Source organism: Dicentrarchus labrax, unplaced genomic scaffold (genome assembly GCF_905237075.1).
Source record: "Dicentrarchus labrax unplaced genomic scaffold, dlabrax2021, whole genome shotgun sequence".
Taxonomy (NCBI): Eukaryota; Metazoa; Chordata; class Actinopteri; family Moronidae; genus Dicentrarchus; species Dicentrarchus labrax.
This window is the reverse complement of record NW_026136706.1, coordinates 16,702,952-16,716,761: the sequence shown is the minus strand read 5'-3', so window position 1 is coordinate 16,716,761 and position 13,810 is coordinate 16,702,952. Positions and strand designations below refer to the sequence as shown.

General features: G+C 37.7%; 4 protein-coding genes across 6 annotated transcripts in view; 3 read left to right on the top strand and 1 right to left on the bottom strand.

Annotated features, from left to right (window-relative positions):
- The window catches only part of LOC127366162 (ATP-binding cassette sub-family C member 4-like), a 35,799-nt gene extending 35,066 nt beyond the window's left edge, over positions 1 to 733 (bottom strand). For both annotated transcript variants that reach the window (XM_051404987.1, XM_051404988.1), the window contains exon 1: positions 489 to 733. In XM_051404987.1, the coding sequence (XP_051260947.1) occupies positions 489 to 562 (74 nt within the window). In that variant the 5' untranslated portion in view covers positions 563 to 733. The remainder of the gene's footprint in view (positions 1 to 488) is intronic.
- Positions 734 to 2,519: 1,786 nt separating this feature from the next.
- On the top strand, positions 2,520 to 8,023 carry LOC127366174 (claudin-10-like). Of its 2 annotated transcripts, none has more exons than XM_051405001.1 (5): positions 2,520 to 2,866; positions 6,617 to 6,778; positions 6,862 to 6,943; positions 7,027 to 7,131; positions 7,277 to 8,023. In XM_051405001.1, exons 1-5 carry the CDS (start codon positions 2,653 to 2,655, stop codon positions 7,431 to 7,433), a joined length of 720 nt encoding a protein of 239 aa, XP_051260961.1. In that variant the 5' UTR covers positions 2,520 to 2,652; the 3' UTR covers positions 7,434 to 8,023. The 2 variants fall into 2 exon arrangements, with proteins under 2 accessions (XP_051260961.1, XP_051260962.1); XM_051405002.1 differs by lacking the exon at positions 2,520 to 2,866 and adding an exon at positions 5,521 to 5,864.
- A 415-nt stretch (positions 8,024 to 8,438) lies between these two features.
- Positions 8,439 to 10,780, top strand: LOC127366171 (claudin-10). The gene is made up of 5 exons (XM_051404998.1): positions 8,439 to 8,777; positions 9,650 to 9,811; positions 9,905 to 9,992; positions 10,108 to 10,215; positions 10,304 to 10,780. The coding sequence occupies exons 1-5, from the start codon at positions 8,546 to 8,548 to the stop codon at positions 10,497 to 10,499; spliced, it is 786 nt and encodes a 261-aa protein (XP_051260958.1). The 5' UTR covers positions 8,439 to 8,545; the 3' UTR covers positions 10,500 to 10,780.
- Positions 10,781 to 11,792: 1,012 nt separating this feature from the next.
- On the top strand, positions 11,793 to 13,772 carry LOC127366172 (claudin-10). Its single transcript, XM_051404999.1, has 5 exons — positions 11,793 to 12,149; positions 12,242 to 12,403; positions 12,483 to 12,564; positions 12,676 to 12,783; positions 12,892 to 13,772. The coding sequence occupies exons 1-5, from the start codon at positions 11,918 to 11,920 to the stop codon at positions 13,088 to 13,090; spliced, it is 783 nt and encodes a 260-aa protein (XP_051260959.1). The 5' UTR covers positions 11,793 to 11,917; the 3' UTR covers positions 13,091 to 13,772.
- Positions 13,773 to 13,810: the final 38 nt, after the last annotated feature.

Here is a 13,810-nt window from a genome sequence, read left to right as displayed (position 1 = left end):
ATGAAAGGGTCAACTCTTTAGAAATAATCCTTTTATTTTCCCTACTCTATCACACTTTTCAAAACATATATATAATATATAATTTCCCTGTATAAGTTTACTGCTGTTGCATGTTGACTATGTTGAGAAAAGTGCTTTACAAACAAAGTTATTATTATAAAGTATTATTATAATTCTGTGCAAGTAAAAGTTTAAATATCTTCACATGTAACGGAGCACTCTTACAACTACTTCAACAGCCTGTACCCATGCTACCCTGGAATCACTCGATCTGTTGTGATTTAAGGAAGGAATAAACTTATAACCAAAAGAGCCTGAGCTCTCCTACATGTGGGAGCAGCGTGGTTTATGTTTACGCATGGACGGATGCTCAGCAGCCACCTGCAATCACTTTCAGGGGACAGACTGTCTTGAGAGGCCACAAACAGAGAGAGCTCTCCATTCAATTGATGTCAAACACGGCTGTCACTGCGGGCCGGTTTTCTTACCAGAAGAAAATCTTGGAGAGAAGATTAGCTGAAGCCGACGGATTATCCTTCGCCTCCTTTTGCAGAACTTCCATGCCCCCAGACAGTGAAAGCAACCTGAAGACTTTCTCTGCGGGGCTATGTGTGGCGGAAGGATATCGACAAAGACTCAGAGGAGGAAACACTGAGAGAACAGCCGCTGTAAACTCCAATGTCTGTCAATATCACACCTACGGACATTCAGCACAGGATTACTACAGGACGCACAGCCGGTATGGCTGTCAGGTGAGCGGGGCGCTGGGTAACCCCGCCCACCAACTCGGGATTGGCTGACAGAAGTCTCCATCACTTCCCAAACTTCTTTAGGCTTCACACAAAGTAAAAAAGCAACACTGTCCAAATACTTCACATGTCAAAGAATTATAATTAAAATGTATTTAAGTATCAAAAGTAAAAGTGCTAATTCAGAATAGACCCTTATAGTGTTTTATATTATTAAAATATATTCAATGATGTATTTCAAGATAAGGCTGTTTTTTCCTTGTACATTCACTAGTGAGCAGCATTTCAATTTTAGCTGGTCACAATGGAGCTTATTTTAATGTAGCTAAGTTATCATTAATTTGTTATTTAGCCTTTTTTAAATGATAAGTAAAATAAAAATATGTCAGTCTATATGTCAGTATCTACTTGTATCAAGAATTTCCACGAAATAGTCTGTAAGTGTGAGAACCAAAAAGATAGAATAAGGGATCCCCTCCCAAAGAATCAAAAAAAAGGTTTTCATCAGATTTTTTTCCTTTGTTTTCACAAACAAATAACATTTTTAGGGTTCAATTACATGAAGCAGAGTGGAATATAAAGTAGCAGAAACAATTCAAACTGCTGTGGAGTAAACTGTCACTTGGATTAATAGAACATTAACTCTTGCTCTAAATTTTTGCTGAAACCTTTCTGATCTGATTACTGTATATATTTCAAACAGTGCATTTAATCTACAGAAGAATGAACCTGTTTAAACAAATGTAGCCCATACAAGGTGTTTATTTACCTCCTACTTTGTTGTATGGACAAATTTCACATTACGTGCTGTGTACTTATATTTGCTTCAATAACTTTTTGTGGGGGAAAAAAATTATGTTGTTTCTTTTGAAATGCAACCAAACTGCTAGCAGAGTTATCCAGATTTCACCACTGAGTCCTGCATTGTGTGCTGTAAGACATTTTCCACTTGTGAAACAGGGAAAGTAACCATATTCTGTATTTTATACTATGGACTTTTTACTTTATACTATTATATTTGTCTTGATCATTATTACTGCCCCATTTGGATTTGATTGTCTGGCTCTATTTAATTTCAATGCCAGTAAAGGACTTTCCTCAGGGTCTCACCCAGTTAGTTACATGTCACCTGTCATATGGAAACATGTTAATGTTCAACAGATTTCAAGTCACAGAGGAAAATGCATCACATATCTCATTATTTCTCAAAGAAAGAATAAAGTGACACCTACAGCAGAGTTCTTTTTCATAACCTGTCTGTGTGGCTTGCTTTATATTGTATATCTCAAACAAAGTAAAACCTAAAATAATTCTTATTGTAAATCGTGAAAATGACACACACTCCAGCGGATTTAGTTCTAATGCCACCATCTCTTTGCTTCATCCTCTCTAAATGCACCATATTGTTCTTCTTATGTTTTAAACGAAATCTGTCTCTCTTCACACTCTCCTGGGCGAGAACAGTGAACATGAAAAACAACACACATGTTCACATATGAGCTGGCAATCATTAGTCATTCAGTTGCCAAATATTGTGAGCAAAAATAGATGAACCAGTAACTGGACTTTGTCACAATGCTTCTTGTTTTAGGATTACTGATTACTCCTTTATTTTTTTTATGTTAATATGATACTTGACCTTATTTTTAGACCAAAACGTGGAACATTTAAAATACTGCTAGCTAAAATATAATGACTAACTGTCAGCTCATGCTTGCTTCCTTTACTATTTTACTTTTAGGCACCTGTGTCCGTCCCTCGCCACTATATGCAGGAAAGATGTCCTGTCTGTAAATCATCTCAATGAAACACATGTCCACAGTGTAATTTGCCTGCCTGGAGCGATTTTTATTTCTTCTCATTGAATCTGCTAAAAGACTTTATACATTTCTTAAAGCTCCAAATGTCAGGCTTACAGATTGTGGCTTTTCTCAGTGGCCTGGCCGGGCTGGGCGCCACTATTGGTGCCACGGTGTCCAATGAATGGAGGGCCACTAGCCGAGCATCCTCAGTCATCACAGCAACCTGGGTGCTCCAGGGTCTGTGGAACAACTGTGCTGGAAATGCCATAGGAGCTCTGCACTGCAGACCACATCATACTATCCTGAAGCTGGAAGGTAAGATAAAGGGGGTCCAAGTTTCACAGCGAGCGCATACGGTACCTGTATGTTCTCACATGACGCATTAGTCTCTGTTGACAACTTTTGTGGTGAAATACTAAGTAAATAACATTGGAAACACATTTAGTGTGTGAACAACCATAGAATATGCAACTTGTGGCAATATGTATACCATGGAGGGGCTTTATGAAATGTTCCTAATGTGTAACCTAAATATTCTTCACCACAGAAGTAAATGTATCACCTTAGTTTCAAAAGCATGTTTCTGTGATGTACTGAGAGCCATGAAGCGCATATTTTGTGAATTATAACTTCAGGTGTAGCAGATATTGAAAAAGTCTTTCCTATTGTGGCTAACAAGTGGGCACTTTTGTGCAATGTATTTAATACATTAAGTAGTCTTTGAAAATATTTAAGGCTACTGGGAAGTTATGAAAGAAGTCCTTTCAAAGTGACATTATTTTCAAAGACTTTTTTATTATTAAGTATCTCTCAAAGAAGATTTAGTCTCACAGCGTTTGGTCACTTTGTCAGTGAAAGAATCATATTATCTATGTTTTAAAAATAACTCATCTTGTGGAGTCTTTGTGTCCCTTTTTACATAGTTTCCATAATGAAATGTTTCTAATTATCTTTTACTACAACCATGGCTGGTATCATCAGAAATACTGTTTCTTGACAAACATTGTTTCAGATTTATGACAAAATTTAATTTAACACTGACACAATAAGTAAAGAATAATTTCTGTTCCAGATTATGGATCACGTGTTAACTGTGGCAAATGTGTAATCCTTTGTTAGAAATGTCCAACTGAGAGTGTCTGAGTCACAAAAGCTTCTGCAGAGGCCAAATAGGGAGGATGTATACAAACACATTTGGGCCACTAAGGAAAAAGTAACTCTATTTAGTTCCTATCATATTATTTGTGAACCCTTTATCACCCATCTTTTATTTATATATTGTAGTTGTATGATTAATCTAATATTTTTCTATTATTATCTATAATAAGATATTACTGGATATGCAGTTAACAGTTTTCCAGTGTTACTATTTCCATGTGTTGACCAGTTTTAATTATTAGTCATGTTGTCATTATGTGGCTAGTTGTATAAAATTATATTTCGTCTCTTCTATTCTGGTCATTTCTTTCCCCATTTGCTACATATATTTCAATCCAATCCAATCCACTTTATTTATATAACATAACACAAGGTTTCCAAAGTGCTGCACAAAAAGATTCAATGTTCAATTCACTGTTATTTGTATAGCGCCAATTCATAACAGCTTTTCAAATAGAGCAGGTCTAGACCGAACTCCTTATAACATTATTTACAGAGACCCAACAGTACCACCATGAGCAAGCACTTGGCAACAAGGGCAAGGAAAAAACTGCCTGTTAAAAGGCAGAAACCTAGGACAGATCCTTCGGCTCTAGGTGGGTGGTCGTCTGCCTTCAGTTCACCACAGTGCCTAAAACACAATGTGAAGATACAATAATAATTCAATTAATTTATCTATAAATTCACCCAATTCAGAAACATTTTGAAATATGTTGTATTGTGAAAAAGAAACAATGTGCATTCTCAGCTCCATCTAATGGTGGCAGCAGTGTGATGACAGAAACATTATCTACAGTGTGCACATCCACCAGATGGGGCTCTGATTCACATGATGAAAGCTTGATGATTTTCTCGTTTGGCTGCGATTTTCCTCTTGTTTGCTTTTATCTCTTACATCTATTTTTATATAACCTTTTCGAAATTAATTAACACAATTCTCTGCTATGCAACAGAAAGTTTGTTTCCTGTGCTTGCCCAGAGTGAGTGACATGCTGTTAATAAGTTATCTAATTCCTGCTATTTTAGGTGTATGAGGAACTTCAAGCACTCTTGTTGTGTAATAATCATTATGGAGGTGCAAGGTGACTTCTTCTTGGTGTTTTCTTCACAAATGAATCCAGAGATGTGATTTAAACTGAGACGTATATAGAGAGTATAAACAATAAATGCCACTTTTAATGTATTTTTTTGTTTGTTGAGGCTGTTAGAAAGGTGCTGGTTCACCTCTCACATGTTCAATGTTGGAGGCTGTAGTTTGTGTTGTGGTCTGACAAAATAACACCTTGCAAATCACTACTGGCTCGCACTGCGGCCATACAGCTATGAAATACGTGATGATTCATTGTTAGTTCAACCTGCCACAGAGTAGGAATGGTTAGACCACTGACAACAAGTTAATACTTTAATACTTTAACCTTCACCTCAGGATGAATAATATGTGTTTGCCAGTAAAACCTTTACAAAATTACACTTTTATCGAAGTCATTTTCTAGTTTTGTACCATTACTTTCACTTATTATTCAAATCAGTTGAGGTGTATTTACACCCACTCAAACACAGAGTAACCCATTTATTGTACAAGCCTACAGTTGCTTTCATTTTAAACGTCACTACTGAGGTCATCACACTTTCTACATCCTGAACTTTCAGTCCCCATCATTTGAGTCACAGTGACGTGTACAGGGTGAGGAGGGTTGAAGACGCTATAATAGACCATTGGCTACTTGTCAATGTTAAGGACAAAACTCCTCCCTACAGAATATAACAGTCCACAACACATTAACTATCAATCACATCCTATCCATTGAACTTCCTAGTGCAGAGCCTGGTTACATCTTCCATAAGCCTTATTAGCCAGGGAACCATTCATCAGTTTTAGGTCCCAGCAGCTTAATTGGCATCACACAGCAGTGTGGAGGAGTCTTTTCTGCATTAAGGGGCAGCATGTTTCAGGAGATTTTGGGCTTTATTTTAAGCACTTCGGGGTGGGTGCTGGTGTCCTCCACCTTGCCAACGGACTACTGGAAGGTGTCTTCACTTGATGGAACAGTCATCACTACAGCTACCTACTGGTCCAATCTATGGAAAGCCTGTGTCACTGATTCAACTGGAGTTTCCAACTGCAAAGACTTTCCTTCGATGCTGGCACTGGATGGTCAGCTCTCTTTTCCCTTTTTATTGGATGACTAGGTTAAATGCCTTTAACTGTGCCTGTTTCTAGGCCCTTTTTAATGGTTTTGGTCATTAATGTCGAATTTATTTTCTGTTTTCTTTTTATCTTTCAGTTAAAGAGCACACGTTAATGCCTGAAAGGGTTGTTGTAATTGTTCTTTTAATTTCCTGTTCTGTTAAGACTAGTGCTGATTTATCTTTAGTTTCCAAGTGCTTTAATTGTTCGACTTCAACTTCTTTCTCTCTTTACACTTTGCTGGAAAATTCAAGTTGAAGCTCATTGCTACTCAGGACTGATAAATGTCCTAAGGCCTAATGCAAGTCTTTAAGGAACAACTCACTTTCCCCCAAATATGTCAATGTTTAGCCTTAGTTCTCAGAGCTTGAAAGCTATAAAGGAGATTTACTGGTAACCTCAGGCGGTTTCTCCCACGGCTGACTAGTTTCAGGGGTTAACTTCAAAGGTAATATTTGCCTCAGAATCACACCTGAATGGCAAGTTTCATGCCAAGATGGTCACCACACTAACACAAAGTGCCTGAAAACAATTAGGGTTACTTTTGACAAATTGTATTTCTTGCTCTATGTGTAAATTGGTCACAAGGTCAGAAAGTTCAAATTGACCTTGTTGTGTGCAGATGTGAGAGTACAGGGAATTCAAAACCACAAAAAGAAGCCACAGAACATAACACTATTTTGATTGCACATAGGTTGACCCCTATTAAATGTTTGCAGGCTACATCCAGGCATGCAGAGGACTGATGATCGCAGCCATCTGTCTGGGGTTTTTTGGCTCTATATTCGCTCTTGTTGGAATGAAATGCACCAAAATTGGAGGAACTGACAAAAACAAAGCTCGGATTGCCTGCTTTGCTGGTGTAAATTTCATTCTTAGTGGTAAGTATAGTTACATTCTGTGTGTAATATCTGTGTAATGATCTGTGTGATCTAATTAGATTCCTTTATCTTCTTCTTCTCAGGTCTGTGCTCACTCTCAGCGTGCTCCCTGTACGCACACCGGATAACATCAGAGTTCTTTGATCCAATGTTTGTGGCACAGAAGTAAGAATGATGTGATTGTAGAGCCCAGAGAATTTTACCATTAAGCGATAAAGTTACCATTAAGTATTGATCTTTGTCTGTAGGTATGAACTGGGTGCCGCTCTCTTTATCGGCTGGGCAGGTTCAATCCTCTGTATCCTCGGTGGCAGCACGCTCTGCTTCTCCATCTCAGGTTCTTTTACCAAAAGGTTTGTATGAGTAACACATACTATGTTTACATTGTACAGAAGATAATTGTCATAAATAAATAACCTGCTGTATGAATCAGTTTTGTCAAGTGACATAGTAGGTGTTTGATTTGTGAAGGTGAATCTGTGTTCTGTCTCTTTACAGCCACAGTCAGGCAAACTATATTTACAGAGGTGCCGCCTCACATTCTCATATCTCCTTCAACCCAAGAGGGCAGGCAAAGTCTGTAAACCATGGGCCGCCTCCAGACTACAGCAACTCATCCAGGATTCAGCACTTTGATAAGAATGCATATGTGTGAGGGATGTGAATATGAAACACTTTTAGTCAAAGCCACTGAAAGATATACTGTATACTAAGTCTAAACGATACAGAACACTGTGTGAACATTTGCAGATATTGAGTTGTGGCTCACAAGGAATTAGGTTCAAAATATTAACATGTTTCTTCCAAGGGTACGAATTTAAAGTTATAGCATACAGTTTACTCTCTGATCTTGGGAAATGTGTATTTTATATATTTTACTGTGCATTGAATGTTAGCATTATGTATGTATTATAATTAAACAGCCAAATAAAAAAAAACATTGGTTCAAAATGGGCCTTTCTGATCTAATTTTCTGTATATATTTTTTTTAGATGTGTAATATTTTGTAAGACATTTCCTTTGTTGGTTGTATCTTTAACTGTAAGTAACCTGCACATGTTGTTAATCTGTAATGACAATATTTAAAACTGTGTTAAACACAGATTCTCCTATTTCCATGACATAACCATTAACTTTGATTTTGTAATAAGCAAACTGGAAGGCGGTCTAAAGAAGGGCTGCATCTCTTTTTGTCTCTGTAAGAAGTGAAATGTGAGGCTCCATTTTTAAGCAGTATGACTAAAAATAAAACAGATACAAATAAATAGAATTGAGTTTCAGCTGACTATTTTGTGTTTTGCTTGTTTTGTCAACAGATTATGCCATATCTGCTCCTCAGTGATCTTAACAGGTCTAAAGAAGGCAGCAGTATTGCAGTTTGCATTATGTTCCCTCAAGAAGATCAATGAGAGTCAGCCGTTTAACCTAATAACCTATAGTGACACAAATAATCAAACATTTTAAGGTGCTTGTGGGCTTTTTTTCCTCACTGTAAATACTTATTAAATGCATTGTTGCTGCATACTAGTGGATGCAAGTGGATGTAAACCTGAAAAGGTAGCTATAGCAGTGCGTGCTGTGTATTATCTCAAGGGGGTGGCACACTCCAGAAAGTTTACAGTAAACATCTTACACAATTGCACAGAGCCCTCATCAACACTAATGGCACACGGCACAGACACATTGCCACTGACTGGACGTTTAGTGTGTTTTGTGCCTTTACCCAACTGAGCGGAGGACACCTAGTTTTATTTAGTGATTTCAAAAATGAGGAAACGTCTGATCCAGATATTTGGCTTCTTGATCACATCGCTAGGATGGTTGTTTGTGCTGTGTACCATGGCCATGGACTATTGGAGGATCACCCAATTAGGAGGACAAGGAGGCTCCTTTATCATCAAAGTGGCCTGGTACTGGTCCAACCTGTGGAAGGATTGCTTCACCGATTCCACCGCTGTCACCAACTGTAGAGACTTCCCTGTGCTCTGGAGTGTCACCCGTAAGTGCCTCACTTGTTGCCTATATGCCTTCAGCAATGTTATATGTTAGTTAGTCTTTCACTCTGAATGAATATAAAAAAATATGCAGGCCTATGGATAAATGTTTAGTGTGACATTGAAATTACACTAGTGCTCAAAAGGAGACCATGTGACTTTTGTAAGATAAAAATAATATATCCTTTGTTTTACAAATGAAAAGTTCTCACTTTAGTTCTTACTTGGACTGATAGTCCAGTAGTTTTTGGCTGCTAACTTTAGCTAACTTTAAGCAGATATTGCTATGTAAATAATAATACTACTAATAATATTAATAATAACTGAGTCAGTTAGCTGACTTTTTGATTCTTTTTTTGTGTTACTGTCATCCTACCTTTTAGCATATAACATTATCCCATTCCATTTCCTCGCTTTTGAGAAAAAGTCACATGGACTGAGGGTGAAAACAATAAAAGGAACATTCTATAATGTTAAATCGTACTCCATAACCTCAATCTAATGGCTTATGGTTACTGTTCATGTGAAAGTTTTCCACTCTTTGTTACAGACAGATGTTCAACTAAGATGATCATTTTTGAAGCTGTATTTTATATTTTTGTGTTGGATAGAATTAGATTGTTAAGTACCACTAACATTTTGTCACTCATACCATTCAGCTGAATCAAACCCTTGCTGAAAAGGTCTCAGCAAAACTGAGAAAACTATTAGAAGAACTGCAAAGATAGTGTCTACTCTTTGCATGAGAGCTTTGGATATCCTCCAAAGAGATTTGATGTTGTACTTACATTAGCTTCTTTTCTGTCTGAGAAAAATATTAATGTTAAATACTTTCTTTTTTCTTCTTGCCTGGACTCTTTCTCTCTGTCTCTCACAGCTTTCATCCAGGGAGTACGAGGATTACTAATGTGCGGTTTAACTCTCGGATTCTTTGGTGTAGTGCTTTGCTTTGTTGGGATGGATTGCACTTATATCGGTGGAGCAGATAAAACCAAGGACAAAGTGCTTCTTGCCGGAGCAGTGTTTCATATTGCTGGAGGTGAGTGCAGAACATGAATGTGTTTGTCTCTGGAAATGACAGAAATGTTTTGCCCACATTATTTCTCGGTATCAACGAAACCTCTGCACACAGGTGTGTCAGATATTTCTGGCTACTGCTTATACATCAACAGGATTGCCAGAACAACCTTTGCTGCCAGTGTGGGGCCAGGAGTCTTACGGTACATTTACATAACACTATAACATTTTTATGATCCATATATTTGATAGAATAATTACACAAAATCTGATGTATTTACAATGTATCATGACTTCTTACTTTTTCACTAATTCCAGGTATGACCTCGGACCTCCCTTATTTCTTGGATTGGTAGGATGTTTTTTAATCTTTTTAGGTGCTGTGCTTTATGCTGTGACAGTCTACCGAGTAATGTGTCCTGAAAGGTATTCAGATTCATCCATTTTCATCCTTTTCCTTTTACTGATAAGTTCATACCACATTATTCATTTTGGCCACATTTTGTTCTTACAGTAAAGTGGTGTACGCCTATGGAGGAGGCACATACATGACCCCTCGCTCCAGAGAAAGAACCCTGTACACAGGCTACTACAAACCCGCCAGGCTGTATGGATCTTATGTGGGCTCAGGACGATCTGACAGCTCCAAGATCTCAAAGCTCTCTCAGACAACACCAACAAGAAAGTCTGATAGAGATGCATTTGTGTAGCAGCTCAGAGCTCAAACACTACGAGACATAGGTCCAAATCTGTGTAACTAACAATCAGCATGTATCTCATACTGTAGATAGGATGAAAGTCAGTTCCTCAGTTTCCTCTTCTGTGCATCATATGTACAATTGTAAATTTTGGTTGTTATACTCTGTATAGAATACACTGTCTTGTGTTTACTCATAATTTGTTAATTTGGTTGTGATTTAACCAAAACATGTATTACAATTAATAATGTCACTGGAACATCTATGAAGAATAAAAAAAACTTTGTACCAATTATGAGTATTATGTCTCTCCATTTATTGTCCTCAATGAACATATTGTATTCCTTGATGATATTACTCATGGCAGTCCTTGTCATTTTGCAACAGTACCTACCAATGTAAGTGTGCTTGCAATTATCTTTTTAATGCCGTTATCTCAAGATCACAAGTTCAATGGTGTTGTTATCTCGAGAGAACAAAAGGAACATTTTTTGAGATAACAGGATGATTCATCACAAGAAAACAACTTTTTTTCCCCTGAAGATCATGGGATAATTATGGACGATGAGACAATGAGACAATGTCTGGTTCATTTGATTACATCTGATTTCAGCCTTATAGCTCACTGTCATGACTGCCAGTGGATTCTAAGCTGAACTGAAAAGAGGTGTTACCAGAATTTAAATCTGAGAGTTAATTACATTAATTTATTATTCATTTCCTGGAAATGTTGTGCAATAATGACAGCATTTATCAGAAGAAGATTGACATTTATTAAATTAGCTCAAAGATCCCTGCAATGTCCAAATTCTTTTGATGCACTTTTTTCATGGCTGCTGGCTTATTTTGGTCTGTATGAAAATGAACATTAACTGGCTTGTTGCATGTCAATCCTCTGTGTATTCGTCCATTATGTTAAACCAATGCAACATCTATAATGTGCTGGATGATTATCTCGTTATCTTGAAATAACAAAGGTTGTTCTCTCGAGATAACACAGTAATTAACTTGTGATCTTGAGATAATGGCATTAACAAAATGCAAATCTTTTACCACTCAAGGATGTGACAAGGTTTTTCCGAGTTTCATGTGTGGGCCATTTGTTCACATGTTTAGACTTTAACACACCGTCTGAAGTAAGAGCTAAATGGTACACAAAACTGAACCCATGCTGGCAGGCTCATGTGTACCAACAACAAACACATTACCAAAGTGACCTTCACAAAACAGCGGAATCACAGTTCAAGGCAAAACATGTGATGATGTACACAAACGACGTTTGGCCTCTTCCGTATGTGTCCAAATGTGTGTTTTTGTGTGCATGCAGCACCCGAGGAGGGACCTTCGGGCAGACGGTGTTGGACAGGAGCTGTTGTGCCATTGCTCAGATTTGCCTTTTTTCTTTCTAGAGGCTCACCTTCAAGGCAAGCATGAGTTACAGGACTGTGGTGATGTATATGGAGATTGGTTGCTTTGTGGTCTGTGTGACTGGATGGATCCTGGTCTGTTCCACCATGCCCACAGAGATCTGGACTTGGTCTGAGGTGGACAGCATTGTCTTGACTACTTCAAACTACTTCTCCAACCTGTGGAAGGATTGCATATCTGATTCAACTGGAGTATCTGACTGCAAGGGAATTCCATCAATGCTTGCTCTGAACTGTAAGTAGACTGTATTTCAGCATAAGGCGAGATATATAAAGAAACTAAGTTTTGTAATGTGTGCTCAACATTGTTTTTTTGTTCTTGGACAGGGGACATTCACATGTGCCGTGCTCTCATCATCATCTCCATTATCCTGTCCTTCTTTGGATCAGTTCTGGTCTTAGTAGGAATGAAGTGCACTAAGATTGGAGGATCAGAGATTGTTAATGCAAGAGTAACCTTTGCTGGGGGGATGAACTACCTTATCGGAGGTAAGAACTGAGAGTTATTTTAAAGAAATCACATTTCAATATTATCAATTTTAAAATGAATATGTGCCTGTTATTTCAGGGATGTGTTCTATGATTGCTTTCTCCTATTATGGAAACAAAATTAGAGCAGAATTTCAAGACCCAAACTTCAGGGCTCAGAAGTAAGTAAAATTTTTAAGTGACATGGATAAAATATAAAACTTTTTCATGTATTAACATTTATCAGATAATTCTATGAAGCTTGAACAGTACATTTGTGTATCATTCTTCAGGTTTGAAATAGGCGTTGGTGTCTTTATCGGATGGGGAGGCTCCACCTTACTTGTTGTTGGAGGCCTTATTTACAGTATCTTTGCAGGGAATGAAGGCTGCCACTCGAGGTAAAATGCCACCGCTCTTTCATTAATTTTGTCCAGCATTTCTATTCTATGCGCCTCTCCACCAACAGAAAGAATTAACCATTCATTTCTTGAATCTAAACCACACAGCTCAAAAAGATTTCCCACCTACCAGTTCCCTGGCGCCTACACAGTTGTTCCATCGAGAAAGAGCTTTGCGTCTGCGTCTTTGGCTCGTACAGAGTTTAGCAAGAGCAGAATATCAACGACTACCAGTGGCAGCACAGTGAGCAGCATCTCTGGGATCACCGCTACCACCAAGGCGTCAGCTGCAAATGAATTTGTGTGACCTCTTTTTAAAAATATTCTCTGTTGCTGTACCTTTTGACTTGTGACAGTAGGAAAAGAAGAGATGTTACTAATAATATCAGCAATGGCTTTGTTCTATTTAGGTGTCCCAGTAAGCCATAAAAGTGTGACAGTGAGCCAGCATACACAATACAGGGACCCTGAAACTGGAGCAGCTAAATGAAATTCAGCCATCATTCATTTTATTATTCACATCTGTGGTTGTCCATGTGTGACATGTCTACTTTCTCCTGTGTATGCAAGGTTTTTTTAGTTTTTTTAGGTGCACTGAATGTTCAACAAGATGTATCATTTACAATACGACACTCAAGTTGACTCACATCGAATGCCTGTTTTGCTGATAGACATAAAAAGAAATCATATCATGAATGATGACAAGATGATACAATAAAATCAAGCTCATGCATCAAGACAACAAACATAAGATTTTGTTTTTTGAATGCAACTATTTTGTTGAACACATTTTGCTGTATCATAAATTATTGAACTAATAACATAGATAGACCTAATGATGACAGGACCTTATGTTGACTTAACATGTGAGCTCCGCATCTCTAGATGAATAAGCTTAAAGGTTGAATGCATGTTGTAATTCATCAGATGTTATCAGATGTTTTTGAAATTTGCAATAAATATTTTATATTGATTCAGAACAAACAGAATTAAGGACTCACTCCAAAAAATTTCACCCACTGCAGAA

Coding starts and splice junctions, on each gene's coding strand:
- LOC127366174 (XM_051405001.1), top strand. CDS start 2,653: ATGTCAGGCTTACAGATTGTGGCTTTTCTCAGTGGCCTGGCCGGGCTG. Junction 2,867..6,616: donor TACTATCCTGAAGCTGGAAG/GTAAGATAAAGG, acceptor AAATGTTTGCAG/GCTACATCCAGGCATGCAGA. Junction 7,132..7,276: donor TCAGGTTCTTTTACCAAAAG/GTTTGTATGAGT, acceptor GTCTCTTTACAG/CCACAGTCAGGCAAACTATA.
- LOC127366171 (XM_051404998.1), top strand. CDS start 8,546: ATGAGGAAACGTCTGATCCAGATATTTGGCTTCTTGATCACATCGCTA. Junction 8,778..9,649: donor TGTGCTCTGGAGTGTCACCC/GTAAGTGCCTCA, acceptor TGTCTCTCACAG/CTTTCATCCAGGGAGTACGA. Junction 10,216..10,303: donor CGAGTAATGTGTCCTGAAAG/GTATTCAGATTC, acceptor TTGTTCTTACAG/TAAAGTGGTGTACGCCTATG.
- LOC127366172 (XM_051404999.1), top strand. CDS start 11,918: ATGAGTTACAGGACTGTGGTGATGTATATGGAGATTGGTTGCTTTGTG. Junction 12,150..12,241: donor ATCAATGCTTGCTCTGAACT/GTAAGTAGACTG, acceptor GTTCTTGGACAG/GGGACATTCACATGTGCCGT. Junction 12,784..12,891: donor AATGAAGGCTGCCACTCGAG/GTAAAATGCCAC, acceptor TAAACCACACAG/CTCAAAAAGATTTCCCACCT.